This window comes from Zootoca vivipara, chromosome 14 (assembly GCF_965207765.1).
Source record: "Zootoca vivipara chromosome 14, rZooViv2.hap1.1, whole genome shotgun sequence".
In the NCBI taxonomy this organism is placed as follows: Eukaryota; Metazoa; Chordata; class Lepidosauria; order Squamata; family Lacertidae; genus Zootoca; species Zootoca vivipara.
This window is the reverse complement of record NC_142597.1, coordinates 17,009,621-17,037,578: the sequence shown is the minus strand read 5'-3', so window position 1 is coordinate 17,037,578 and position 27,958 is coordinate 17,009,621. Positions and strand designations below refer to the sequence as shown.

The 27,958-nt window shown below is 52.1% G+C and overlaps 1 protein-coding gene across 1 annotated transcript; it reads right to left on the bottom strand.

Annotated features, from left to right (window-relative positions):
* Positions 1 to 1,395: 1,395 nt before the first annotated feature.
* BACE1 (beta-secretase 1) lies at positions 1,396 to 23,136 on the bottom strand. Its single transcript, XM_035139285.3, has 9 exons — positions 22,493 to 23,136; positions 15,852 to 15,940; positions 13,672 to 13,888; positions 12,548 to 12,685; positions 11,938 to 12,072; positions 9,462 to 9,563; positions 8,459 to 8,608; positions 5,531 to 5,702; positions 1,396 to 4,551 (listed from the first exon to the last, which is right to left on the bottom strand). Exons 1-9 carry the CDS (start codon positions 22,751 to 22,753, stop codon positions 4,310 to 4,312), a joined length of 1,506 nt encoding a protein of 501 aa, XP_034995176.3. The 5' UTR covers positions 22,754 to 23,136; the 3' UTR covers positions 1,396 to 4,309.
* Positions 23,137 to 27,958: the final 4,822 nt, after the last annotated feature.

Below are 27,958 nucleotides of genomic sequence, written 5' to 3'. Positions count from 1 at the left end.
CAGTAAACACATATCTGCCCCACTTTTCTGGGATATGTAGAATGGGACTCTCCTACCGTGGCCATGACAAGGGAGGGCACTAGAATGCGGACAATGCCTTTTGCTCACCTTCCAAAGCCAGCTCAGGAAGGATGCAGAAGTGCACAGGTGTGCACACACACACACCCCTTGGGCCATGCTTCTTGGCAACTTCAGATCTGCTTTGGTAGCCTGGGGAGGGGCAGTGGTGCTTTAATTCTGCTGCAAGGGCAAAAAATGCCGTAGGGTGTGGGAATAGTGAACCTATTGGCCATGATGGGAGCTGGGGGTCTATCACTTAGAGGGCCACCTGCCTTCTCCATCACTGTGTGGGTCATAGCTGCCAAGTATCCCGTATCCGCCGGGAAACCCCCTTTTTTCTTACCGTTTCCCGGCGGTCTCCCGTTTGGTGAAAAATCCCGGTATTGTCCCTTAAATTGGCTTCTGCCCGGCGGCCATTTTTCTGGTGCCGCTTTGCCCTTCTATGGGTATCAGAAAATGGCGGCGCCGGCGCCGGAAGTCGCTTCCGCGCATCACCGGAAGTTGCGTGACGCGACTTCTGGTGGCGCTTTGCCCTTCTATGGGCATCAGAAAATGGCGCCGGCGGCGCCGGAAGTCGCTTTTACGTGTTTCCGGTCATGCGCGGAAGCGACTTCCGGCGCTGGCGCCGCCATTTTCTGGTGCCCATAGAAGGGCGACGCGCCACCGGAAGTTGCGTCACGCAACTTCCGGTCATGCGCGCGCTGCCGATCCCGGATCTTTACGACCCGGACTTGGCAGCTATGGTGTGGGTTTTTTGTTGTGTGCGTGTGTGCGTGCTCTCCCACAGTTTGAAAGCTGTGGGTCAAGGTGCTTGTGGGCCATAAGGACCAGACCAGATGTGCACAAAAAGGTGGACCCTCCCCTCCCCAAGCCTTCAGCAAAAAGCTATGAGTGGCAGCTGCATTGCTCTTCTTTCCCAACTTGCCTGTGCTTGGAAATGTCCTGATCTGTCCTGATGCTTATAAAATGGTATTGAGCTGTGGGTGGGTGTGGGTGTAAGGTGCTTGGCTAGGGCCATTGCTGTGCTTGGAGGGGGGGCAGGACAGGAGAGAGGGCCTTCTGCCATCACACCACTGAGGTTATTATTTGAAAGTGAGCTTTGCAAACTGCTTCAGTGGTGCTGATGGCCAACAAGTGCTTCACTCCCACTGTCCCACAAGCCAGACCATCCCAGGGAATGGGAGAGGGGCGAGAGAGAGAGATAACACCCCCCCCCAGCACCACATGAAGCCTGGTACAGTCTATAAAGTGCATTTATCCAGCCCAGAGCTATCCCCCCCCCCAACATCCACCCAGCCTCCCACCACCTGTCCATTAAGCCTTAGCAAACAAGTGTTTAAAAGGAACCAGACATTTACAAAAATAAAAAGGGTCACTTAGCTCCTTTCTCCTCCACTTCCATTTGAGATAAAACTGGGAGGATTTGGGAGCCAGTATTACAAATATTTACAGAATATTGTACAAGCAGATGGCATCTGGCATTCTAGCAAGCAGAAGGCAGTCACCTCCGTCCACACTGCGGAAATAGCCCTGCAACTATGCAAAAAGGTTTTTTTGGAAAATAACAATTTCAAGAACAGCCAACATAAACATATATATATATATACACATACATGTATTTGAAAACAATGGACATGTGTCATTGGAAGGGGAGAGAGGATAAAGCCACAGCCTCTTGCAACCTTCGGATCAACTGAGACACACACACACACACACACACTTCAGTGGCAGAAGTTTGTCCCTTCTGAGCAATGCCAGGCAGAGGCAGCCTCCCCGTCTATGGCTTTGGTGGCTGAGCAGCAGCTGGCCGCCAAATGCTTCTTGGTCCCATGTCTTTCCTGGAGCTGGGGCAATTCCTTGCTAGCTGCCTCTCGCCAGTGTGTGGCAGGCAAAGGCGTGGACCTCTGAATGCACACCCCTAGAAAGAGTGAGCAGCAGCACCAACCCGTCCCAACAGAAGCTACGGGAAGCCCTGCTGGACATCCTTGCAGGAGGAATGTGCCCCAACCCCTTCATACCCTTGAGAGCCCAGGCAGGGCAGTGTAAGGAGGTCTGCTGCTGTGAGTCCAGGCTGCTCTGTGCCAGCCTCCCCAAAAGCTTATACTCTACCCAGCAACAAGGGCACGGCACAGCCATTTGTCCTAGGCAGAGGCATCTAGTAGGACATCTACCACCAAGCAAATGGTGTGGGAGCTGGGGAAGGGAAATTCCTATGGTGATGTGATGCAGGGCTAGATTTCCTGAAGGAAAGCCTGGCCTCCTGCCTGCTCTCTTTCTGGGAAGCTAGTCATAGCAAGGCTGCGTGCTGCAGCCACCCAACTGCGAGGCAGGCAAGCCAGGCACCTGAGCAGCTGTCTCCAGGCCACTAGTCCAAAGTTCCACCCCCAACCTCTCCAGGTAAGGCAAGGAGAGACCCCTGCCTGAACTGCTGACAGCCAGGGGCAGAGCAGCCTGTCTCGAGGCCGGCACTTGCCTGGTGTTTTTGACTACAACCTCCATCCTTCCCAGCCAAGCACAGCTGTGCTCCCTTCTCCCAGCATCACACAGCTGAAGCTAATGGGAGTTGTAGTCCAAAAACAATTGGAGGGCACCACCTTGGGGGAGGCTCATGTTGGACAATATGGGGCTAGATGGACTGGTAGCCTCCCTCAGCAGAAGGCAGTTTCCTAGGTTCAGTGATGCTCAGGTGACAACGGTGGCCGCAGAGGCAGCACCTGGCTATTAGCAGTTGCCCAAGGATGCTCAGCAGGCAATGATGAAATGAGCTCTAAATATCTATGGCAACGGGCAGCCCAAAACTCCTGGACCATGTTCAGACCGTAACAGGGAAGGGGGGGTCCTGTTTCCTTGCAGAATAAAGAGTTTGGAACCCCCAAGAGAGGGGGAGCACAGCACCTTCCAGGTGGCCCCAGATCTGGCTCACTGAACCTCCACAGCTACCATTGCCCAGCCAGCAGGACTTAACAATGAAGAAGCCACAAGGAAAACATGGAAGGATGGAACTGGAAAAGAAAGGGAGGCAGGGTGGATGTGTGGGTGATAAGTCCCCTGGAGGCTTGTTAAACCCAAGTGAGTCACACATGGCTCCAGGTGTGATGGATGTCTGCATAAAACCATCCTCCCCAGATTGGTGCCCTCCAGGTGGACAACAATTCCCATCAGCCCTGGTACACAAAGCGGGCTGAAGCCCCACGATGGGCAGGTCCTGCAGAACTCCACCGAGTTCTGCCACCCCAGAGTCCTGCTCATGAAGGGGGCAAGAGATGCTCCATGGCGGGTGGGCTGCTCCCTGAAGAGAAAGAGCTTCTCCGGGGAAGCAGCTAGGAAAGGCAGCTAGACAGCCTTGAGGAGGGAAGAGGCAGCTGTTCCTTCTCATCAATGGCTACAAAACTCTTCCGACTCCTGAAAGCCATTTTGATGCCTGGGATTAAAAAGGGACCGCCAAGACCCATCCACTGCCAGGGACAGGAATCGTCCCTCCACTTTGCATGGTTAACAAACTGGAACCCTCACCTTGAGATGGACACTTGTGTGTCGCAGCTCGCCTTGCCCCCAAACCCTTTTTTGGGGGGGGGATTCCTTGAAAGGAGTGCGGCCAGTGAAGGGCCCAGAAGGAGCCCAAATGCTCCCTGAGTGGGGTGGGGATAGACTCCCCCTCCTTCAGTTTACCATTGTATAAGTTACATATATTTATATATATCTCTCTATATATATTTTAGAGAGAGACACACTCACAAACCCTTTAAGAAAGGACAGCCACTCTCATCGGCGCTACACAGAAGCAAGACTTTGGGGTCCGTCCATCCCCGCTGCCCTTTTCGGTAAACCCTTCCAGGTCATGAGACCCCGCGAGTAGTCCCATCGTCACACACAAGCAAAACGGGGAAACCAGCCATGAAGCCCTGAGGTGGGAAATAGCTCTGGGCCCCTCCTGAGCTGAGCAACCAGAGTTCCTGCTTCTCCTCCTTGCACGTCGACAGTAGGGCCTCTCTTGCCCACTTTGCGGGCAGCAGGAAGAGTAGGGCCTCCGTAAGCTGCCATCCCACAAACCACGGCAGGAGGGAGGAAAAGGTTGTGCGTCTTCTGCCACTTTTGGTGCAGCCGGCCAGTCCCCCGCTCGCAGGTGGCCCTGAGGCAGCCGCAGCCCCACACACGGCAGAGGTGGAAGGGGGTGGGAGGAGTTGGTGGCTCCCGGCAGCTGGGCCCCCCGGCTGCCGGCACAGGCCTGAGGGTGGGGAGGCAAGAGCGCTCACTTGAGCAAGGAGATGTCGTCGGCAAAGTCGTCGTGGCCCCGGTGCAGGCAGCGCAGGCAGCGCCACTGGGAGACCATGAGGCAGAGAGGGAGCATGAAGAGGGCGCAGATGGCCGCCATGACGTAGGCGATGGTCATCAGCGTGGACTCATCTGTCTGGGGGATGTTGTAGCCACAGTCCTCCATGTTGGAGTGAAGGAAGGGGCCGTCCACAGCAGCCGTGCGGAACTCGTCGTGCACTGAAGCCAGGGGAGCAGAGGAAACAGAGGATAATGAATGCAGGACAGCAGTGGTAAGGCAGACGATCACGTACAGAAGGCCCCAGGTTCGATCCCAAGTAAGTACCATATTTTTCCGTGTATAAGACGATATTATTTCCTTAGGTAAAGGGGCCCCTGACTATCAGGTCCAGTCGTGTCCGACTCTGGGGTTGCGGCGCTCATCTCGCTCTATAGGCCGAGGGAGCCGGCGTTTGTCCGCAGACAGCTTCCGGGTCATGTGGCCAGCATGACAAAGCTGCTTCTGGCGAACCAGAGCAGCGCACGGAAACGCCGTTTACCTTCCCGCCAGAGTGGTCCCTATTTATCTACTTGCACTTTGATGTGCTTTCGAACTGCTAGGTGGGCAGGAGCTGGGACCGAGCAACGGGAGCTAACCCCGTTGCAGGGATTCGAACCGCCAACCTTCTGATCAACAAGCCCAAACTCTGTGGTTTAACTCACAGTGCCACCTGGGTCCCTTTTATTATTTCCTTAGAAATAGGCAAAAATTGAGGGTCGTCTTATACGGATAGCAGGGGGGGGGGAAGACGGGCGATTTGTGGCAGCAGCCAGCAGGAGATTTGCAGCGGCAATAGGGCATGTGATTGGTTGCTGCGTCCAGGCGTCCACCTTTCTGACACAGTAAGAGCTGTTTTGACAGTGGAATGGTCTCCCTCGGGAGGTGATAAACTCTCCTTCCTTGGAGGCTTTTAAGCAGAGGTCAGATGGCCACCTGTCATGGCTGCTTTAGTTGAGATTCCTGCATTGCAGGGGGTTGGACTAGAAGACCCTCAGGGTCCCTTCCAATGCTACAGTTCCATGGTTCTATGAGATGCATAGGCAATGGTGTGCCTGAGGCAGCTGCGCAGGTGAGTGCCACCCAGCTCTGCCCACTGGAAGAGGCTGCCCGTCTGTCTGCCCCTTCTGCAGTCAACTCCTCCTGACACCTTACACTTACCGTGGCAGGCACTGACTGCAAAGCCGATGCGCTTGCGAGCCCGGTCAAAGACCACGTAGAAGCCCTCCATGATGACAGCGCCCATGACGGTGCCCGTGGAAGACTGGGAGATGGCGAACTTGTAGCATTCATCCTGAGATGTGGCCACGTCCTCAACAGGCCGCAGGTATTGCTGAGGGAGGGAGAGGCTTTTGGTAAGCTGGGGCGCAGAAATTCTACCTTCCTTCCCCAAATGAGAATATCCTGCCATGTAGGCTCAGAGGCATCAGGGTTGCCCAACGAGATGACGAAAGCACTCTGCCCATGCACAAAGGCACTCTTGTTTTTTCTCACAAGGGCTAGGACTGAGGCCAGCTGTCATTTGCTATCAAGCTGCGCGCAGTTTGTTTCCTCCCTGCTCATCAGGAAACACCAGCCAGAGCTAAGTTGCATAATTGCTCTGCTATTTTTGCTTCAAAATTTTGAATTTGTGATTTGAGTTTCAGCCAAATCACCCTCCTGAAAGCTCAGCTGCATTTTCCAAAGCACCTTGGTCTTCTGCACAGCTACCGTGTTTCCCCCTTTTTAATACGTAGTCATAAAGTAAGCCATGGCAGGGTTTTTAAGCATTTGAGAACTATTAGACATACCCCGAAAATAAGCCATACTTCCCAGCCAGCTAGCGGGACCCAGCACGCCGGCCGCGACAGGAGGAGGAAGCCTGCCGGGTCGGGTCGGCGCCTGTAAGCGGCGGCGGCTGCTGCAGCGCCGATAAAGTGTGCAGCAGTGCCGCACGGAGCACGAGCGGCAGGAGGAAAGAGAGAGAGAGGCTTGTTGCTTGCGGCCGGAATAGGGGACAGCAGCTTGGAGCAGCCCGTTAACGGGAACAGCTGCTGCTGCTGCGGCAGTTCGCTGGGCGAAGAGGGGGGAATTCCATTGCCGAGGCTGAGCCCGGGAAAACGTGTGGAAGGACGGCAGCGTGCGCGCGTGGCTGCTGACGAGGCCAGTGCGCGCCAAAGCGGGAAGCTGCAGCGAGGGCTGCCGAAGCGGGAGGAGGAGACAGCGGCCACAGCAGCAGCATCGCGGAGGAACAGGGAAGCTCTGTTTCCCTCTGGCATTTGTGTCCGGGAACTGGTGGCTGCAGCGCTAAGCGCGCTGAGCGCCCTGCCGGGCCGGGTGGAGTGCCTAAGCCAGCGGCCTCCCCCTGGCCCGGCCAAGGAGGCCTGCCTCCCCGCCGCCCAGAACTGGCGGATGCAGCGTGGAGCGCGCCAAGTGCTCCACAGCGCCAAGCACTTGGAGCGCCCTGTCGGTCCGGGCGGAATGCCTGAGCCAGCGGCCTCCGCCTGGCCCTGCCAAGGAAGTCTGCCTGCCTCCCCCCGCCCGGAACTGGCGGCTGCAGCTTGGAGCGTTGGAAAAGACTCCTGGATGAAGCCCTCTCTCCAGGCAGAAGAGAAGCTGGGGGTTTGTGAGTTGACCCCAGGGCAGAAGAATCGTGGGCAGCGTGGAGGGATGCAGAATGAAGTCGGGCAGAGCAGCGTCAATTGCACCTGCTTGCTGGTTTGCTTTGCCCTCTTCTGCTTTGCACTAAGCAGCAAAGGGCTTGAAAATGGGGACTAGTTAAAGGAAGTTTATTTTTTGCACAGCAGGTTGCTCTTACACTCACATGAGCAGAGCCAGTAAAAATAAGTTGGCAATCCTGCTGTTGCAATGTAGTCTAACAATATGTTTTGAGTTGTACTTTTGCAAGGTACAAGTAGGGTTACCATTTTTCCTCCTTCTTGATTAATCCCCAGGACCACCATTTATGAGATAATTTTATTTCCGTTCCTAGTCCCAAGTACAAGATAGATGCTTGTGACATCCATTTTGAAGTATGGTAACTGATACTGTGTTTTTATACATGAGTACAAAATTATCTCCTAAATTCTGCTTCATTTCTTTGCCATGAGAAGTTTTGGAAACTCTGCAACTGGCTTCCCTTTAGAATGGTTTGCTGGGCTGATCATTGCACAGGATCCAGCACAAAACTCAATTGTCTACCTAAAGACAACTGAGAAATCATACAGACAGATGTGCTCAAAATACTTGGTCAACTGGAGTGTCTGGTTCCTCAATAATAAAACATACCATAATAAAAACCATACTGGTAATAAAAAAATAAGACACCCCACCAAAAATAAGACACCCTGTGTTTTTTTGAGAGAAAAAAGTTATAAGACGGTGTCTTAAAAAAGGGGAAACACGGTAGCTGTCTTTGCATAAAACACTATCATAAAATAGTGATAAAGGTAAAGGGACCCCTGACCATTAGGTCCAGTCATGCCCGACTCTGGGGTTGCGGCACTCATCTCGCGTTATTGGCCAAGGGAGCCGGCATACAGCTTCCAGGTCATGTGGCCAGCATGACAAAGCCGCTTCTGGCGAACCAGAGCAGCACATGGAAACACCATTTACCTTCCCGCTGTAGCGGTACCTATTTATCTACTTGCACTTTGACGTGCTTTCAAACTGCTAGGTTGGCAGGAGCTGGGACCGAGCAACAGGAGCTCACCCTGTCGCAGGGATTCGAACCGCCAACATTCTGATCAGCAAGCCCTAGGCTCTGTGGTTTAACCCACAGCGCCACCTGTGCCCCAGTGATAGATAGCTATACATAAATATATACAATTGTGTTTGATGAGGATCGTAACTACTGTATTTTATATTTTCCTTTTTCTATGTTATTCTTTTCTTTTGGTGCATTGACTGTCTTTCTATAAAGAGAGTTTGGATTTCATTGCTTAATATGATACAAACTTCTAATACAATTCTATTAAAAAGGGGGAAATAGAGAACTCCTGGCTCCTCCAAGCTGCAAGAACTTCTCCTGAGAGCCAGATGCAATGCCCCACCTGAGGTTCCCTTCACACTCTGCCTACCCCAAAGCACACATGCAGTAGTGGCACCTACCTGTGGCAGGATGCTGATCCGGAAAGACTGGTTGGTGGTCTCGCCCATCAGGTAGAGAGAGATGACCGGGAAGATGTGCCAGGGGGTGGTGCCCACTTGCCAGCAAACCAGCTGCTCTCCCAGCCAGAAGCCATCAGGGAACTTCTCTGTCTGTTGAAGAGGGAGGGAGGGGGTCTTCTTGGCACCAGTACAAGCCACACCAGATTTTGGGGGAGGAGAATCAGGGTGGGGAGGCTGCTGCTTTTTTTTTTTGCTTTTCCTCCATTCCTCAGGTCAACAAAGATGGCACAGCTCCCATAGCTGCCAAGTCTCCCGTATTCCCCGGGAAACCCCCATTTTTCCAGCTGTCCCCAGCCGAAAAAACAGATTTTTTTGTTTTCCCCCGGTTTATTCTGGCGCGGTGGCCATTTTGGAACTGGGCGGAGCATGCTCAGAAGCGACTTTTGATGCTGCTTTCCCCAGTTCCAAAATGCCCACAGCGCGACTTCTGGTGCGGCAGCCATTTTGGAACAGGGCAGAGCAGCATCAAAAGTAGCTTCTGAGCATGCTCTGCCCACTTCCAAAATGGCGGCAGCGCTACTTCCGGTCTGCTACTTCCGGTCCAGTCCCTTATTTCTCAGGCTGGAACTTGGCAGCTATGAGCTCCGGGTTTCTGACTCTCCACCTCCACCCCAGGGAGTAATGATGCTTTGCGCTAGAACATCAGCATGGAGATGCTGGCTCACTTGCCTGGGGTGGTGTGGAGGGACGGTACCAGGAACGGGTTTCACCATTTCCATGCATTGCAACACATACCCAGAGGAGGCCCAGTTACTCTAACTGATTCATTTTTCACAATATATGACCCCATTGCAGGATGTGAATGTTCTGGTCCCGGAGCCCTTGGTTTTCAGGATTCGAACACAGAGCTGGGCACACTCCACTCTCCGCAGGGCCCACAGATAGGCAGACCAGGAGGTGCTCTTTTCCCTTTGCTGACCCCACCCCCCAATGCGTTTCTCACCGAGGAAGCTGTCTTTATGGACTTCACTGCTGCCTCAAAGACTTTCTTGGGGAGGCGGAGGTTGGTGGTGCCGCTGTCCACGATGCTCTTGTCATAGTTGTACTGCGGGGAAAGGCAAAGGCACTCAGGCTCCAGAAACGCCAATCCCCCCCTTCCCAAGCTCATGCACACCAGCTCCCAACCAGCCCTGGCAGTGGGGGACAGAAGCTGATTCTTACTGGAACCTGCATGGGTTGGGTGGGGGGTTTCTGAACTAGAGTTCCCCTGCTGCGGCCAGGCTGAGCACAACCTGATCCCAAATCTGTGGCAAGTCCCTGGGCAGAGGAGCAAGGGCAGGGTCCAGCCCTCTGTCCAACCTCAGTCCTCAGTACCAAAAGCTGTTCCTATGTCCTGCCTCCACCTCCGAACCAAGGCATCTCATTGGTGGGCACTGCTCAGGTGCTCCTCTGTACATACCATGTTTCTCCTAAAATAAGACACGTCTTATATTTATTTTTCCTCCCAAAAAACACACCACGGCTTATTTTCGGGGGATGTCTTATTTTTTCGAGCGGGAGCTGGCAACCGCGCTACCGGCCGAGCAGGGAGGAAGCACACGTGCCCTCCCAGTGTTCCCCAAGGGATCTTGTGGGCCGATCCCTCCGGACCCTCTTGGCTTTGGGGTCCTTCGCTCCCTTTCGCCGCCGTCCTCCCCGCCCCCGGGCAAGCGCCTGTCTCTCCCTAGGGAATGGCATCCACACGGCGCGCATTCCTGAGCCGGCGGAGGGGCTGCTGGGACTTGTTTTGGCTCAGAGGGCCAATTCCTCCATTCAAACGCCAGTGTGCAAATCTGCCCTTGCCTGCCTATAGCCCGGCCCCCTTTCGGCCTGGGACCAGGCTGGTGACTGGTGACTGGTGACTGCTCCCGCCAGGTGTGTGTGTGTGTGTGTGCAAGGGATGAGTAGGCGAGAGTATGCATGGGCGAGAGGCGGACCGGGTGCGGGGCTAAGACGGAGGAAGGCAAGGAGGGAGGAAAAGGGCGCGCGCGCGCCACCAAAAGACAAACGGAGCGGGGAAAGTGGACCAACTCCCCCAGCTGCTCCTTCCGGCTCGGGAGTTTGCTCCTTGGGATGCCCGATGCCCTCTCAGCTGATCAGGCGCCTCTTCGCCACCGCCGCAGCGCTCAGGGCGCTCGCCCCCAGTCGCCCACGCAGATCCCGGGCTTCACCTGCAGCCGCAGCTGCCTCTCACCAGGCTCTTCGCGCTGCGCTGCACTCCCCAAAACGGCTCCCACCCCCGCAAAACATAGTGAGGCGGCCGCGGGGGAAGTGCCGAGAGCGCCCAGGAGCGCAGCTGCAGCGACGGTAATCCCAGGGGCTGCGGAGGTGGCTGTGGGCACGCGCCAAGCCCCAAAGCACGGCGGCGGCGATGGAGACGGACACTGCGAGTGGCATGAAAAGAAGGTCGCCAGCAAGCGCGCTGTTGCCTCTTGCCGGCTCTTCCGAAGGCGCTTAAATGCCTTCCTTTCCTTGCCAGACCTGCTCCCCCCCGGCTTATTTTTGGGGTATGTCTTATATTTATTCTACTCATGAAAAGCCTGCCATGGCTTATTTTTAAGGCCCGTCTTATTTTAGGAGAAACACTGTACTCTGCACACACATCACCAGTCAGTAAGATTTGATTTAAATCTTCTTCTTTTTACAGAAAGATCTTGCTGGTATAATCTTAATATTTACAACCAGATGAAGCTTTCATTTTTGGAATAATAAATTTCCAAAGTAGTTTCTACAGTTATATCAAAAATTACTGATTTGGTTATATACTATTAGACATACATAGACCAATATTTATGAAATTATTGTGAGGTTTTATAAGTTAACTGTTTATATTTGGACAACTTTTCTGCTGTACAGTCGTACCTCCGCTTACATATCCCTCTGGATACGTAAACTTCAGGATGCGAACGCAGCAAACCCAGAAGTATTTTTCCGGGTTTCGCTGTGCGCGAATGTGCAAAAGCACTAAACCGTGCCACGCGCATGCGCAGAAGCGGTCCTCTGGTTGAGAATTCCTCAGGATGCAGCCGGACCTCCAGAACAGATCCCATTCGCAACCGGAGGTACCACTGTACTTTATTGGAAGGAGAAAAATAATCATTTCCTTAATAACAATTTAAACAATTTATTTAATTAAAACCATAACATTATAGCACATGTATCCATGTTTGTTAGCTGATGTGGTTAAACAATTTTTTAAAAAAACTTAGACTGAGTTTTAACAAACATGAAAAAGTTAAACAAATCCTTATTTCCTGATGAACAGTCTATGGACTATAGTGTAACTTAAACAGAAAACTATCTTTAGAAAGATTTTTCCTGCATAAGCATTTCATTTTAAAATTCCGATTTAAATATTAAAAAATCCATTTAAAAAAAACAAAAAAAAAATCATTGATTTTTATCCACCCTGCACCCGAGCATCCCTGGCTCCCTCTCACCTCCTTGCAGTCCATCTGCAGGTCCTGCCCGTTTATCTCTATCCTGACAATGATGACCTCGTAGTACCACTCTTTCCGAATCGGGGTGTACCATATGCTGCCCACGTAGAGGGACGGATCGATGCCTCCAATGATCTGCAGGGACAGGGGCATGGCAGGAAATGGCATTAAGAGGAAGGGGCCAAGAGGAGGGTGGTGGGTGCCCCGTTCCCCTCCTCTCCCCACTACTCCACAAAGCACCGGCAAACTTCCTGCCTGGGCTGCTGGAGGCTCAGAGCTGCCTGGAATCTCCAGTCCAGGCCAAGTGCAAATGGGACAAAGGGGGTGATGGAGAGGAGAGGACACTCTGCGTGTGCTTTGACACACTCTTCTCCTCATTAGAACGCTGGCCTTCCACATACTCGCCCCCAAAACAGGAGAGCCCTCTTGCCTGAACCTCAGCACCTGGAGTTGGGCTGTGGTTGCTTAATGGTGAGGGGAAGGCACTCTGCAGATGCCCAGAGGTGCTCTCAACCTCTGTGTTATGTAGCTGTTCCGAGACTGGGAACAGGTTCTGAGGATCCAACTTAAAGGAGGAGAACGAGACCCTTCTTGCCCCTGCGCCCCTCACCATGCTGCCCCCCACAGAAGCCAGGGCGTCCGAGACATTGGGTGGGAAGCCGGCTCCACACAGCTGCAAGGAGAAGAGGTTGGGGACCTGGGTTTGCTTCACCAGCGAGTCGAAGAAAGGCTCCAGGGTGTCATCAGGCTGCAGAAAAGGAGAAGGGACTCAGCATCAGTGAGCATGGAGTAAGCACGTAGGCTGTGAGCTAGCTCTGGGCTTCAGGCTCACAGGCAGGCCCTGCTGGGCTATGGAGGCTCGGATGCTTTACAACAGGGACGTCCAACTCCCAATAGACTGCGATCTACTCACAGTATAAAAAGACTGGCAGTGATCTACCCAATGTCGTTGGACGGACCAAAGTTGTTGAACTTTTTTTAGGAAGCCAAACTTGTTGAGCTTCCTGAGCTATGCTCCTTGGGAATGGGGAACGTCTGGGGCCCTGCCAACCCCAGCTACCACTGCCCCCAGCTAGCATGACCAATGGTCAGAGCTGATGAAAGGAGTCGGATTACTCCAGAAGAGCAACAAGCTCCCCAAACTCGGGACTAGACTGCGCATTTCATTCTGGGCAGCTTCTGTGTTGCCCCCTGGCAAAGGCGTGAAGACCTGCTCTCCAGAGACCGGAGATCCAGGGTGGCTAGCTGGTCAGGTTAGGCAAAATCTACTATGTAAAGTGCTGGAGGTCTTGCAGAGGACTGCCAGAGGACAAATGCAAGGAGACTGTTCTGCAGGTGGCATTCAAGAGGGCAATGCCCTCTAAGGGGAGCTCAGTTTTAAGAGCAACAGGATTGGCCCCCTAAGCCCCTTTGGGCCTTCCAGGAGTAAGGGCAAGGGGGTTAAAGGAGGGTTATCCTATGCTGCTTCTGTGGCTGCATTTTAGCTTCCAAAAGTAAAACAAACAAACAAACAAAAAACAGGTAAGCCTCTAAACTGGAAAACTAGGGAATTTTAATAAATATTAACTGCCCAACACATTTCCATTGGGAGATGTTGTGGGTTTTTTTTTTTACCTCTGCTGTTGTGATTTGTGCCGGGAGGGTTTGGGGACCCCGTCCCCTTACATGATACAGTTTCCACAGTGGCAAGGGGGTACATTTCTCCAGAAGTGCCCACACTGATGCCAGGCTCACCCGGGCAATCTCCGCATACGCCAGGCCCAGGATCCCTTCCCAGTTGGACCCGTTGATGAAGAACTTGTCTGACTCGGTGATGGCAGCAATGTTGGCGCGGACGGTGACATTTGGGCCGTGGGGGATGGTCACCAGGTCAGTGCCGAGCTCCCCTTCCCACTTGCCCTGCGTGTACGGCACGTAGACTCCTTTCCTCAAGTCCCGGTACGTACCAGAGCTGCAAGAGACACAGAGGAGAGGGTATGAGACAGTGAGAACACAGCTAGGCAGCATGTTGTTGAGGGAGCTACCTGCCTGAGGTAGCCTCTAAAACTCAAGGAAAGACCAGAAAAGACTGTTTATGTATGCAACAACAGCTGCAAGGATGTTACTAGCCCAAAGATGGAAAGAACCAAAAGTCCCAACTAAGGAAGAATAGCAAGCCAAACTGCTGGACTATGCTGAAATGAAAAAAAACTGACCGGGAGACTCAGGAACCAAGAAGATAAACACTTCGAAAAAAGAATGGGAAAAATTCATAACTTACTTAGGAGATCATTGTAAACAGATAAAGACGTTACCTGGACTTTAAAAAATCACTCGTAAAGAAACAAAAGATATGGACAATTTAGAGAAATGAAAACTGTGGAGAATGTATTGATATGCAGTTTTAGAAAAATTACTATAAGGACCGGACTCATGTAGGGGACGGGGCAGGAAGTCACAAGATTCAGTGAATCACATGAATTGATATGTTAAAGGTGGTCCCCCCCCCCCATTACTTTAAACTTGTTTGTGTAAAAACCAATAAAAATATTGAAAGAAAGAAGAAAACTCAAGGAATGGTGCAGAAGAGGCTGCAGTTAAATCGTATGATGTTTGGAAAGGGCTGCAGCTCAGTGGCAGACCACCTCTTTTGCACGCAGAAAGGCTCGGGTTCAAATTCCAGCAGCATCTCCCAGTAAGGCAGCGGAGGCAGGGAGCCCTGTTGGAAACCCTGGAGGGTTGCTGCCAGTCAGTGCACACAATACTGAGCAAGATGGACTAATTGTTTGGCCTGATATAAAGGAGCTTGCTATGCTCCTAGAATGTTCAATCGCTGCTCTGCTTTACTATGCCAGCAACTTGGAACATGAATGTTATACATAAATTAACAACTGCACGCCTCTCCTTTGTTTTCCTTTCGCTTCCCTTTCCAATGTCTCTTAACTTTTAAACTGCAAGCTTGTGTGCAGTCCTATTTTGTGTGGGTTTTTTTAAACTAATGATCAAGTACAGTACAATATGTGCCTCCAAAAAGTAACAGAACAATGTACGGTATATGGATGAACATCAGCATGGAAGATTTACGTTCCATGGATTATTCCAAACCCCCCCCCCCTTTTCCAGGTACTCCTGCTACAGTGACAGAAACACCTGCAAAGAGTCATGTGGGGGGGGGCAACCCCTACAATTAACAGCCCACAATGTGACAGCACAACTTTACACCAGTCCCCCTCTCCCCAACCTAGCACAAATAATTCCCTACCCACTGTCTTCATTTGGGATATTAAAAAAAAACGCTCTACCCCGACAGAGCATAAGATACAGTCTCTGCCAAGTATGATTGGATTTTGGTGGGGCTTGTAGTGCAGCAACACCTGGAGGGGAGCAGATGGAGCGGGGAAGGTTGATTGGCAGCCTCTGCCAGGAAGTGGCTCAGGCCCAGACCTTTAGCAAACCTCCACCAGGATAAAGGAACTGAGCAACAGAAGGGTAGGGCAGCCCCCGTGCCTCCCTGGTCTGCTTGTCTCCTGCGAGGAGGCAGTGAGCAGACTGAAGCGGAAGGGAATCAGCCTGCCATTGTCCATTGTGCCCTCCAGCAGCAGCTCAAGGGCCAGACAGTAGCTCAGCATTTCTTTCCCCCATGGCACAGAAAGAAGCCATTTAGCCCTGATCTGTGTGCTGGTGTCACCTGGCGCCACCCTGGCACTGCCAGCCTGGTCAAGTGTTTTCAGAAGACCAGAGACAGATGGCGCAAAGGGGCATAGGGATTACGGCTGGCGCTTGCAAAGGCAATAGCCCCTCGAGCAAATCAGGGGCTAAACACCTCCCTGGTGGAAGAGGCGGGCGGGACAGAAGAGGGGAGAGGAGAGGTTTCCTTGCAAGCTCAGAGCTGCCCTCTCCTGCCCGGCCCCACATCAGCTTCCCTGCATACTCACAGCTGGCGCCGGTAGTACCGCCTGAGGAAAGGATGGGGTGCTGCACCCACAGCAAAGTTACTGCTCCCTGTGTCCACCAAGATATTCAGCTGGGGGAAGAGAAAGGGAGAAAGGTCAGTGCGTTTCATGCAGAAAATTGCAGGGCAGCCCAAATGTGCACAGAAACATCCTGTCTGGGACAATGAGCTTGTGCCTGACCCACTCACAGCACAGAATATAATAGCTCCAGGGTGCATAATGCAGCACCACATCTTTTAAACAAGGCTGGCTTCTGTTAGCATTGGGCATATGCAGCCTTCTGAACTACACAGGTCTCTACCTCAGGCAGAAAGGATCTAAATTGGGCACACAGAGGCCAAGTTTGGCATCAAGATGCAAATGTTCTGTCGCTTTGGGCAGCGGCCTGTTCCAGGTTCCAAGTTCCAGGAGTGGAAGGCAAGTTCCCCCAAAGAAAACGTCTCTGTGCCCATGTCTTTAAGCCAAAGGGTGAAGCCGGCTTGGAGCACAAGGTCGCTGGTTCACCCCCTGCCCTTGGTCTGCAGCGACAGCAGCAGCAGCTCCTCTGTGTGGTTTAGCCCGTCTCGGAAGAAGCGTCAGCATCAGCAGCAAGCTGCAGGTGTATCAGTTTCCACGTCAGCTGGGGAAGGTCAGGGCTGCCAGACCCCAAGGTGGTGGTGCTGAGGCTGGAAGGAGCCTGCCTCCCCCCAAACACTACGTGGCCTAACCCTCTGCACACAAAGGGCACAGCAGAAAGACAGATAGCTTGCTAACCTTGTGGGGTCAAACGCGGGACAAATTGAAGTGCAGTTGTCTGAAACAGCACAGGAACACTGTCCTTTACACCAGGAGTGAAGAACCTGCCCCCCACCCCAGATGCTGTTAGACTTGCACATCACTAGGGCAGATGGGAGGTGCAGTGCAGCAACAGCTGGGGGCCAGAGGACAGATGTTTTCCACATCTGCCTCCAAGAAAGGAAGGGACACCCCCTTGCACTAAGGCACAAATACCCTCCAGGGATGGGTGCTTTGAGAGGGTCTGAGTCACTCACAGAAGAATTCAAAGAGGGGTTATGAAACAAGACTATTTCAATGTTCTGTGCTCACTGTTCATATGCTTTATAAATAAGAATAGTGCACTGAATAGACCCCCAACAGCACATGCCTCCACGTGGCAAGGCTACCGTACTGACATGAAACTCCTCCCAAACATCGCTTTGCAAAATCTATTTCATTAGGATGCCTGCAAAATTTTATCCCGGCGGCAATAATGTGCTCCACACAGTATTTGTTTCTTAATGGACTGTCTTGTTCGTTTGCTGCTGTTTTTGAAAACTGAGTGAGCACATCTTTGAAAAGAAAAGCACCAACTCTCCTGCCTGGATAGCAATGCAGCAAGACAGGCTGTAGATGGGAGAGTATGATGCCCATGCAGGCTTGAGCCCAGCAGCTTGGGAAGGAATTTCTCTCCAGTTAAAGGTCATCGAAAAAGTCCCTCCTAGCCTTGCTTGCCTTAAGCAGCCCCAAATGGAGCAGGGAAGAAACCTTGCCGTGGAGGCAAGAGGTCAGCACAGAGGCAGGCTGCAAGACCTCAAGTCACTTCCTCCAAATGTCAGAACAGGCAAAGGCATTTGGAGCTGTGCTCTCTCCACATTTCTGGGAAGAAAGGCACGTGTGCCTAATCACAATGAGATCACAAGCAGGATGCCAGATACTTGTTGGCTCCCACTCCTGGATCGTTCACATAGGATTCTTCTATATTTATACAGCATTTTACCAAAATTCATCATCGTTCCGTTCCATATGGCTCACTTAAAAGGTCCATCAGCAGCCATTAGTACACAGGCTTCTCTAGGCTATGAGCTTCCTGTGGCTCAGTTGCACAAAGATGCAGAATGCCCAGCACATCCTTAAACATTTATACAGCACAGAGCACTTGGCTTGGCACCTCCTGCATTTTATTACCAGCACTTCACATAGGGATTCCCCATACATATTCACCTCTGCCTCCTGACCACCCCTACTGGTTTCTTATAGGCAAGACTCTTAAATGTCAGTGACTACCTGGCAGAGTAAGAAGATGCTCTGGTAGGTCAGGAACTCTCAGGGCTGATCTAGAACTCGAGACAACCCCAAATGACAAGCAATGACCCTTAGCACAAAGTGTGCAGCAGCAGCAGCACCTCAGCAGGAGTGGAGAACCTCTGGCCCGTCAGATGTCGCTGAACTACAATTCCCATCAGCGCAGAAAGCACGGTCATGGATGATGGGAGTGGTAGTTCCCCACCCTTGGACCTCAGAGGCCAAGACCAAAAAAAATAAAAGAAATAAAAAATCCAAACCAAAAACAAACAAGAACCTCCTAAGCAGACCATTGGTTCAGAAAGAGCTTTTGGGTTATAGTCAGAGGCAGGAATGCTGCAGAAAACCACCAGAGGAAGAGTCTACTTGTTCTGCTTGCAGCCCTCCCATAGCTTCTGGTTGGCCACTATGAGAACAGGATGTTGCACTCAAAGGGCCATTGGCCTAATCCAACAAGCAGGCTCTTCTTTTGTCCTTATGTTACCAGTGATTTGCTGTAACTGGCCCATCTGCAAGTGGTTAAGTCACTGCAGCCAGGTGTGCACCGACCCAAGTCCACATGGGTTGCACATAGGGTTGCCATACTCAATAGAGGACAGGACTTCTGTGCCTTTAATTGCCCTGCTCTCTTTTGAGTCTGGAAACCTTAAAGAGAAACCAGCAGACCCTTTGCTTGGAAATTAAACAAAGGGTCTGCTGGTTTCTCTTTAAGGTTTCCAGACTCAAAAGAGAGCAGGGCAATTAAAGGCACAGAAGTCCTGTCCTCTATTGAGTCTGGCAACCCTAGTTGCACATCAACAGAGAGAACTGAACTGAAAAGGAAAACAACAAAGAGGTGATTGGATCATTAGGAAAGCAGTTCAGGAAGATCCACACCTCAAAAAAAGAGTTTTGTGCTGCTATTTTGTTCTTATCATGTTAACTTATTTCATAAGGAAAGGTGGGAGCCAAGAATATTTCAATGGTGTTCTTAGGGGCAGCCAATTTCAGTCCCTGGTTTTCAGAATGCATTGCAAAATTACTCTGTACTGTAATCTTGCGACTGAAAATGGTTGTGCCTAAGAGTGCCCTGGAAGAAGGATTCAATTTTGTTGGGCTCAATTAAAGCCCAATTCTGTGCCTAGAGGTCTCCTTCATCCTTTCCCTGCCTTTGGGGACCTGCCATCTCACTTTCTCTACATGCGATTGCATGTGAAAACCCAGGCACTTCTTGTTAGTATCTGAGAGTGTGGAGAACAGAAGCCTACCCACTGTTTTTGCCCAGGACAGCAGTTATTCACTGCACCAGAACAGCCTCTTCCCTGCATCCCAGAGGACATAGCCGCAAGCCACCACTGGGTTTGCTGGCAGTAATTGAACTCCCTCTGTTCAGCTGCAAACCTGGGCAATAAACACAGACACCAATGGCGGAAGTGTATCAGAGCAGCCATACCAATCTCCTCTTGGGTCCTGCTGCAAAATCTCTCAGTGAGCAGCTGGGTGGGGTCTAAACAGAGAGGGGGCATTAGAGAGCCTTGCCAGGTCATGCTGCTGGGCAGCCTTAATCCTGACCTCACAAGAGCTCCGTCTTCTCCTAATCCCCCACCGAGAGTGTGCCAGGAAAGGACTTACTGCTTTTGCACTAATCAGCAAACCACAGTGCACATGTGTACACAAAGCACAATCTCTTGCTTTTTTTTTTGAATGCTGTCACCTGCCTCCTTTGAATACTCACCATCCAGGCAACAAACAAATTCAAGTTTCCTTGGGTTGTCACCAGTGCCAGCCCTACACAGAGTAGGCCCATCAAAGTTAATGGATATGGCTAATTTACAACCAGTTGGGTTTAGTTGGGTCTACTCTGAGTAGAACTTCTTTGGCTCCAACCCTGCAAGTTTAACTAAATTAACAGATGTCAATGAATGGGGCTGGCTTGTGCACTCAAAGCCATCTTCGGGGGAAACAGAGTCTGCTCTCTGCTTCTGGTGCTACCATCTCTTTGCCTGAATGTGAAGAGTTGAGCATAAGGCATTTAAGGGTGCAAGACCAATACACTCTGCACAGGAGTAACTCCAATTGAATAGAATGGAGCTTACAACAAAATGAGCCTGCAGTGACCCTGGATGGCACAACATCCTTTTAGACTGGAGGAAGCAAAGCCACGTGAGTCAACGTGACTCTTCCCCCCACCCACCCACCCAACAGAGTTTGTTTTTCCACCCAGTGGTTCAAACACTCAAGCACCACCTTGACAGGGCTCTACGTCCTGGCAATGGGTCCCAGAGGGAGATGGCAACAGCCTTTGTTCCAGAAGACAGCAAGGTCAGCTCCCCAACCCAATGTCAAACACTCAAGCCCTGCCAATCTCACTTTGCAGCTGGCACCCAAAAAGGCCAACAGTTTGCGCACACACACACACACACACACACACACACACACACGGGGTCACCACTGAGGATGCTCTGCTCACTTGCAGTCAGACAAAGGCTGCTCACCAAACCCCTTGCAAACTCACATTTCCCCTCATCCACACAGATATGACGCCCTGTAGCTTGTGGCACCACATTGTCACTCTAGAGAAGGCATCCCCAAACTGCACCCCTCCAGATGTTTTGGCCTACAACTACTCCCATGATTCCTAGCTAACAGGACCAGTAGTCAGGGACGATGGGAAGTGTAGTCCAAAACATCTGGAGGGCCGAAGTTTGGGGATGCCTGCTCTAGAGCCTCTCCAAAGTCCAAATACAAGCACTTTTGGGAAGCAATGCCAGTGTTTGCTCTGGCTTTGGAGGCTCAGCTTTGCAGAGAGGTTTAATTCACTAGCCCGAATTTTGCCACTGTGGGCCTAAGAAAACAAATGTGCTCATAATATGCACACCTGGTACCACTTACTCACGCACACATATAGGCTTGTACTTTTCCCACTTGCTTTCACACACATACACACTTTATATAAGGAACCTTTAATTCCACTGAAAGCACCATATGCTGTTGGCATCTCTTGCTTACTTGGCCCACAGCCAGAGAGCTGAAGAGGCAGCCGGCAGAGGAGGGTTGGGGAGCTGCGGGAGCCTTCCTGGAATCCGGCAGCTCTGAGCAAACCCGCTTGGCAAGGCGGGGCAAAGGGGTGAGGGGTTTCGAGGCCTTTTCCCCAGCGGCAAAAAGTCAGCTTGGCAGTGGAAGGGCACAGAGAGCCCCCTCACCCACAATGTGGAGCACGCCATGGTCAGTTTGGAAATAAGCAAAGGAGCTGGAAACACGTTCTGCACATTCTCAGAGGCTATCGCCACTGCCCCGCAATATTTCAGGCCAAGCCCCAGCGCTAAAAATAAGTTCCACGGCTAAGCTGTGGCTTAAGCCTCAACAAATGCCCAGGTACATCCAGCTGCTTGCGTAGAAGCAGGCAACCCGGCTACACAGAGGGATCCCTGTGAAATTTTGTGTCTTCGTACACGACAAAAATGCCACTTCTCCCCTTGCATCCACGTACATGTTCCTCACCCACCCAACCAGTCGCTCTCTACCGCAGTTTCTCATAAAGAGAAGCAGCTCCAGATAAGCACAGCCTTTTTTCACCAGTCTGTTTCAGTGGAGAAGAAATGCTCCGGTATCCCATAGGAAACAAATGATTTCCACGCTCTGCTCACTTTAATCAATGGCGGCACCTCTTCCGAAAGCCCTTCCCCCAGTCTGTCCCCTGGGGGGACCCCAAATAAAGCTGCTGAGGAGCCAGCAAAAACAGCTCCAACCAACAAGGACTGCTTTGCTTTGCACTGGAAAGGCTGGAGGATGTCAGCTAAGGACACAATGGGGCTGGCCCCACGTGAGCACAGGGACGGTCACTAGTTGTGTGGTCTGGTTAGACATAGTGAGGCCCGATTTCAGGGACAGTCCATGTCTGAATAATTTTCATCCATCTCCTCCTTTTTAAAAAGTGTTTTGAAAGGATTCAGATAGGACTCAGAGCAGATGGCCTCCCTTGCCATCTTGCCCTCCCGGCCATGAAGCCAGCCCAAGGGCGAACAAGTGGAGGGTGGAGCTCCTGAAAATCAGGTGCAAAGTGCCCCACCAGAAGCCCAACTGAAAATCCTGGGCTGGGGGCTAAGAGTCAGAGCTGTGAGCTAAAAAGTACAGGCTGCAAGGTTTATCTCTCTGCCCTGAACTTGCCAGGTGGCCTTGGGGAGCTTCCCCACCCCACACAAGCATCACACACACTTACTCTCTCCCCCACACAGCCCCATCCCCACCTGCAACCCACCGACTTTCTTCGGGGGGGGGGGGTCCACTGGCCTTGGATAGGAAGCATTCTGAAAGCATCTAGAGCACTGTTTCCCGAACTTGGGTCTCCAGCTGTTTTTGGACTCCCTGACCACTGGTCCGGCTAGCTAGGGATGATGGGAGTTGTGGTCCAAAAACAGCTGGCGACCCAAGTTTTGGAAACCCTAATCTAGAGGGACCCTCCCCCAGCATGGCGAAGGGCGCTGGCCTGACCGGATGCCCCTCGCTGCCCGCCCGCCCGCCCGCCCGCCCGCCCGCACACGGGGGTCAGTGGGCGCCAAGCTCGTGGCCCGATGGCAGCTCACCTTCTGCGGGGGGCTCCCCACCGTCATCTCCACGTAGTAGCCCTGCCCGGACTTGCCCCGCAGGTTGTCCAGCATGTCGGCGAAGACGCCGCCGCCGCCGCTGCCGGGGCGAGGCTCGTCCTGCTCGTCGGCCGAGCGCGGCGGCCGCGACTGGATCGGCGCGCTCCGCAAGGGTAGCCGGAGCCCGACGGGCGCCTGGACGGGGCCTCGCGCCACCCCGGAGCCCAAGCACAGCAGCAGCCCCAGCAGCGCCCGAGCCATGCTCAGCTCCGCCGGCTCCTGCTCGAAGGCCGCGCGGGGAGGAGGAGGGAGAGGAGGAGGAGGACGGGCAGCGGCGAGACGGAGCGGGCTACTTCCCAGCGGCCCGGCGGCGGCCTCGGGAGGCACCTCCAGGCCGCGGCGGGAGCTGCAGCTGCATCGGGCGCCGCCGGCCTAGGAGAGATGCAGAGGCTCCTGTTGCTCGGCACCGCGGGCCGGCTCCAGCGCAGCAGCTGGGAGGGCTCCGCGCTAGAGCCTGGGCGGCGGCAGCGGCAACTATCCGAGGCAAAGGCTTTTCCTTTTGCCGGAGCTCGCTGGGAGTTGTAGTCCACGGGCGGGCCGAGCCGCAGATAAGCAGCGGCTCCTTCTGCGCACGCGGGAGCGGCAGCTTGCTCGGAAGGCGCGCCTGCTGGGAGCTTCGTAGCGCCGCCTCCTCCTCTGCGCGTTGGCCCGGCTGATGCCCAGGGCAAGGAGCATATTCTCTCGGCCTGGCTCTCCTCAAGACGCCTCCTGGCCGGAGGGAGGCCGGTGCCCGCGGCGCACAGCACGAGCTAGAGGAGTTGAAGTCCCTTTGCCCCTCCATAAAATATTTGACGGCGCCGGACAGACCCCCCCCCCAAAGCTGATGGTGGGCATCAGGGGTGCCAACTTGAATAAAATATTGGGGGGAGGGCAGGTAAACCCCGTCCTGCATAATCAATAACGTGACGGGGTGCTCGCACACCATTTGAATGGCAATGCCCATCAACTTAGGGAGGCAGCCCCCTCAAATATTTTATGGGAGGGCTGAAGACCCATTGGTCCCTAGCAATTGGCCATTCAAGTGGTGTGCAGGTGCCGTGTCTTGTGGTCGATTATGCGGGGTGGGGCTTACCTGGGCCCCCTCAATTTTGTATTCAAGTTGGCACCCCTGGCACAAACCAAGGCGGACCAAGTGTTGTTTTTTCGCACCAGAGGCAAAGAGGGCAAGCAAACGGCTGCCCTTTCTTGGCGAGCCTCAGCAGCTCCTGGGGACTGCCTCTTCAGACCTCTTAGGTGGCCCCCGTTGCCTATATTGTGTGGCAGGCCCAAGAGGTCAAGGAAGTCCCTGCAAGAGAGCCACAGCGGGAAAGCCCAGCTACAGAAGAGCAGACAGTGGGGTTGTCGAGGGAGGGGCCAGACAAGGGCAGGCAGGGCTCCTGGCCATCTACAGGAGTCCCCACCAAGTACTGTACAGTGGTACCTCTACTTACGAATTTAATGCGTTCCGAACGCACATTCGTAAGTCGAAAAAAAGTAAGTCAAATCCCATAGGAATGCATGGGGAGAAAAAAATTGTAAGTCGAAGCAACCCTATCTAAAAATTTGTAAGTGGAAAAAATCCCTATCTAAACCACATCCAAGATGGCGGACGGAGCTCCATTCGTAAGTAGAAACATTCGTAAGTAGAGTTATTCGTAAGTAGAGGTACCACTGTATTGGGCTGGTCAAGGTTTCACGCTGCTGGCCTCCATGGTTGGACAGATTCCTTGGAGAAGTGAGACCAGGCCTGTGTCTGGTTGACCTTTGCCCATCCTGGCTGGCCAATGGGGCAGAGTCTGTCATATCTAACTAAGTGTCTGCCCTAGTAGGTTCCTTCCTTATAGTGGGGGTGGTTCCCACCATTCTGAAGGATGCTTTGTACGGAGAGAGCCTTACTAAAGAAATCTGCCCTCGGCACTAGTGGTATGAGTAACTATTACCATAGATAGGGTGCCGGTGCCTTGGATTGCATCTTCAATCCAGGTTTCTGAGTGAAGTTGAGCACTTAGATCCATTCCATTCAGGCTTTAGGCCTGATTTTTGGAATGGAAACTGTCTTGGTCACCCTGATAGGTGTCCCATGCCAGGTGATTTTCCTGGCTCTCTTAGCAGAGTTGGTACCATCAGTCACGGTATTGTTCTGGATCTGGCTAGGATGGGTATACATGATGCCACCTTTCAGTAGTTCATCTAAGAACATAAGAAGAGCTTGCTGAATCAGGCCCATGGGCCATCTAGTCCAGGTAAGGTAGAACATCGCCATCAGGATTAGTAGCCATTGATAACGTTATCTTCCATTAGTATTCTCCCTTTTTTCAAGCTGTCCCAATTTGGTTCCCATCACTGTGGGAACGAGTTCCATACTGGTGCACGAAGGACTTATTTTTGTCTGTTCTGCATCTTCCAACATTCAGCATCATTGGATGTCCATGAATTCTAGTGTTACTTTCATCTTCTCCATCCCCTTAACCTTTCTGGTTGTTCCAATCTAGAAGCCCAAACCCAGAATACTTGGAGGTGCTTGGAGGTTGAAGTTACTGCTATGACCTTTGTGGTACCACAGATCCTCATCTGTGCTTTTTAATATCTACATGAAACTAACTGCTGGTTGAGGCAATTGAAACAGCATGGGCCTGGTTCTCCTATGCAGCTGACACACCGCTGCTCTGCCTCTCATTCCCATCACCCAATCCCAGGTGATGTCATTTTCAGAAATGGATGTGGGTTAAGAACATAGGCCGCCTTCCGCAAATCAAGTAAATAAATAAAAATACTGAACTAAAAGTAGAAATTACAGATTTTTCTGAGCACTTGGGGTCAAAGGAAAGTTTTTTTAAAACAACAGCTGTTGAGACATTTCATTCTGAATCTGCTAGACAGAGCCAGACAGAGGATGGTGACAGGTGGGTATCCAGCCCCTCCAACCCAACAAATTCTGGCTATGCCCCCTCACCACAGTGCAGCAAGGCTGGCAGGGGTAAAACAACGAGAGGGGTGGGGCAGCTCCTAGAGACAATCCTACGGTTTAAACTCTGTACGGTGGAGAGAAGCCCATTCTTTTGTCTGCTTTGAACCTCCCAACATTCAGCGTCATTGGATGCCCCCGTCTATGTTACAGGCTGTTTGCACGCTACACCTTTAACCAGAGTTTGCTCCTGATTCACCTTGTTTTCTTAGACAAGTTGTTGCAGCTGGTAGGGAACGAGAGGATGGAATGAGCTGCTCTCGGGACACAAAGGCTGAATTCAGCCATGCTTACAAGTGCCCGAGAGGGAGCCCTCGTATTTTGTGCAAAAAAAAGAGTCTACGCCGGCGATCACTTGTCTTAGATCAGGTATCCCCAAACTTTGGCCCTCCAGATGTTTTGGACTACAATTCCCATCTTCCCTGACCACTGGTCTTGCTAGCTAGGGATCATGGGAGTTGTAGGACAAAAATCTGGAGGGCCGCAGCAGTTTGGGGATGCCTGTCTTAGATCCACCGATTTAGCAAACTTGCTTGTTTTTCGGGTGCTGCAAAACTTTGCGGGGTATTCTCACCCGTGCTGCCGCCCAGTGGCCAAAATCTGCAAGGGCTGCCTGGTTACAGCACGTTGGAGAGCGCTTGGAGGACTGGATAGAGAAGCGGTTGCGGTGGGAGGGGGGAGGGCGGAAAGAGTGTGATGCGAGGGTGAAGAGAGATTGATGGAGCAGGGGAAGGAAGAGCAGGGGAGTCAGTGTATCACTAACTCAGCACTTTCCAGAGGGTTGGTGTTTTTGTGTGTTTCCCCCCTACATACAGATCACGCAGAAGGAAACCTTCCTTGCCAGAGTTTGCTGCAGCTGTCAGAAATGCAAGGGCAAAAGAAAGCAACTTAGACAACTCAAAAAAAAGAGTATGTCTCTGTTTTGACAAGCAAGTCGAAGAGAGATTTGTATTTGTGACCCACCCGGAAAGAACCCCAACCAACCAGCAGCTATGAGAAACAGGTAAGGTGGAGACCGCTTGTGGTTCCAATTCCATTTAATAAGTTAAAAGTCCAGGCCATCACACAGCAGTGGAACTTTCCAACATATACAAAGGTGCAGAATTTCACAATCATCCTTAAATATATTTTTTTCTAGTCCTTTAAATATCTACACAGTTCCTATTTCTTTTAATCTAAGCAATCTGGGGGTTACAACAATCCACCCACAGAGAAGGCCTCAGGTACAGAGGAGCCCATGTGTTTGGGGAGCAGGAGCATGTGAGCTTGGGCTCCATTTTGGGGGGGGGGTTTGGTCCAGCACCTGCACAAAGGTGACACAGCCTAGAGGGCAGTGACGGCTAAGCAGTAAAGGATGGTGGTCGGGTGGGGAGACAAAGCAGCTCAGCTTCCCATCAGAACCCACCTTGTGGAGCTCCTCGCTGCCACCCCAAAACATGACTGAAAAAGCGTTGTGAAAGCAGAGATTTCTCCACCCCCTGCCTAGTTACTGCCCCATCCTGCCTCAGGTGGGCAGCCATTACCTGCCCGTGAGTTCACAGCCTGCTATCCTTCCTATTAAAATGGCAAGGATGAAATGAGAAACTCCTTGTGCCCGGGGAGAAAGGAAACTGAATGTAGATGGACAAGCGGTGAGCAGAGAAGGCGAGGGGACCCAGCTTGTTCCAACCTAAGTAATGTTCAAGGTGCTCCGCCCTCACCTTCCTGCTGGTGCCTGGCAGTGAGACATTAACACTTCCTCTCCCTCTTCCCTATGCCACCAGCCAGGTTTGGTTTTCCTAACTCCAGGTGGAAATTGGACTTGGAGGTTGGGGTGGGGTGGAAGGTGTTAAGACAAGGCCACAAATTGTTGCATTCAAAAGTTGACAAAAGCAAGTGCTAGTCCTTTTTTCCACAGGGAGAAACTGAAAGGAGAAGATGCCAGAACCTTAAATTACTATTTAGCCACCACCACCACCCTGAACATTCATCTGAGTCTGTCACATTTCATTGCCTTGGAATTTTTTATCACATAATGCAGTTCCCAAGAGGAGACCCTCGTGCCCATTTCTCAGCTTGATAAACCCTGAGCAGTGGAAAGGTTCTCCCTAACCCCCCACCCCCACCCCCATACAAGCTGTTGGCAGCATAGCGGGTCCAAGTCTGAGCTACTCAAGATACACATCTCCATGCTGTGCTGTGCTCAGCCTGCGCTTTTTAATTCTTTGATGGTCATTGGCTTGGAGATTCCTTCATTACCTGAATCCAGGGATCTGTATGTTTGATTTCCTCATCAAGCTGTGTATATACACTGACCAACCTGAACCATCAGCAGCCTTTTAAAAGCAAAAAAGACCTGGGCTAAAGTGCCATGGCGATGAAGCCTCAACTCCTAGCATAAGGTGGGGCCAGGAACCTTCAGCTGCCTATCTCAAGAACAGGAAAAAACATTTCAAAGTCTCTTAAGAGGAGATGATCCCAGG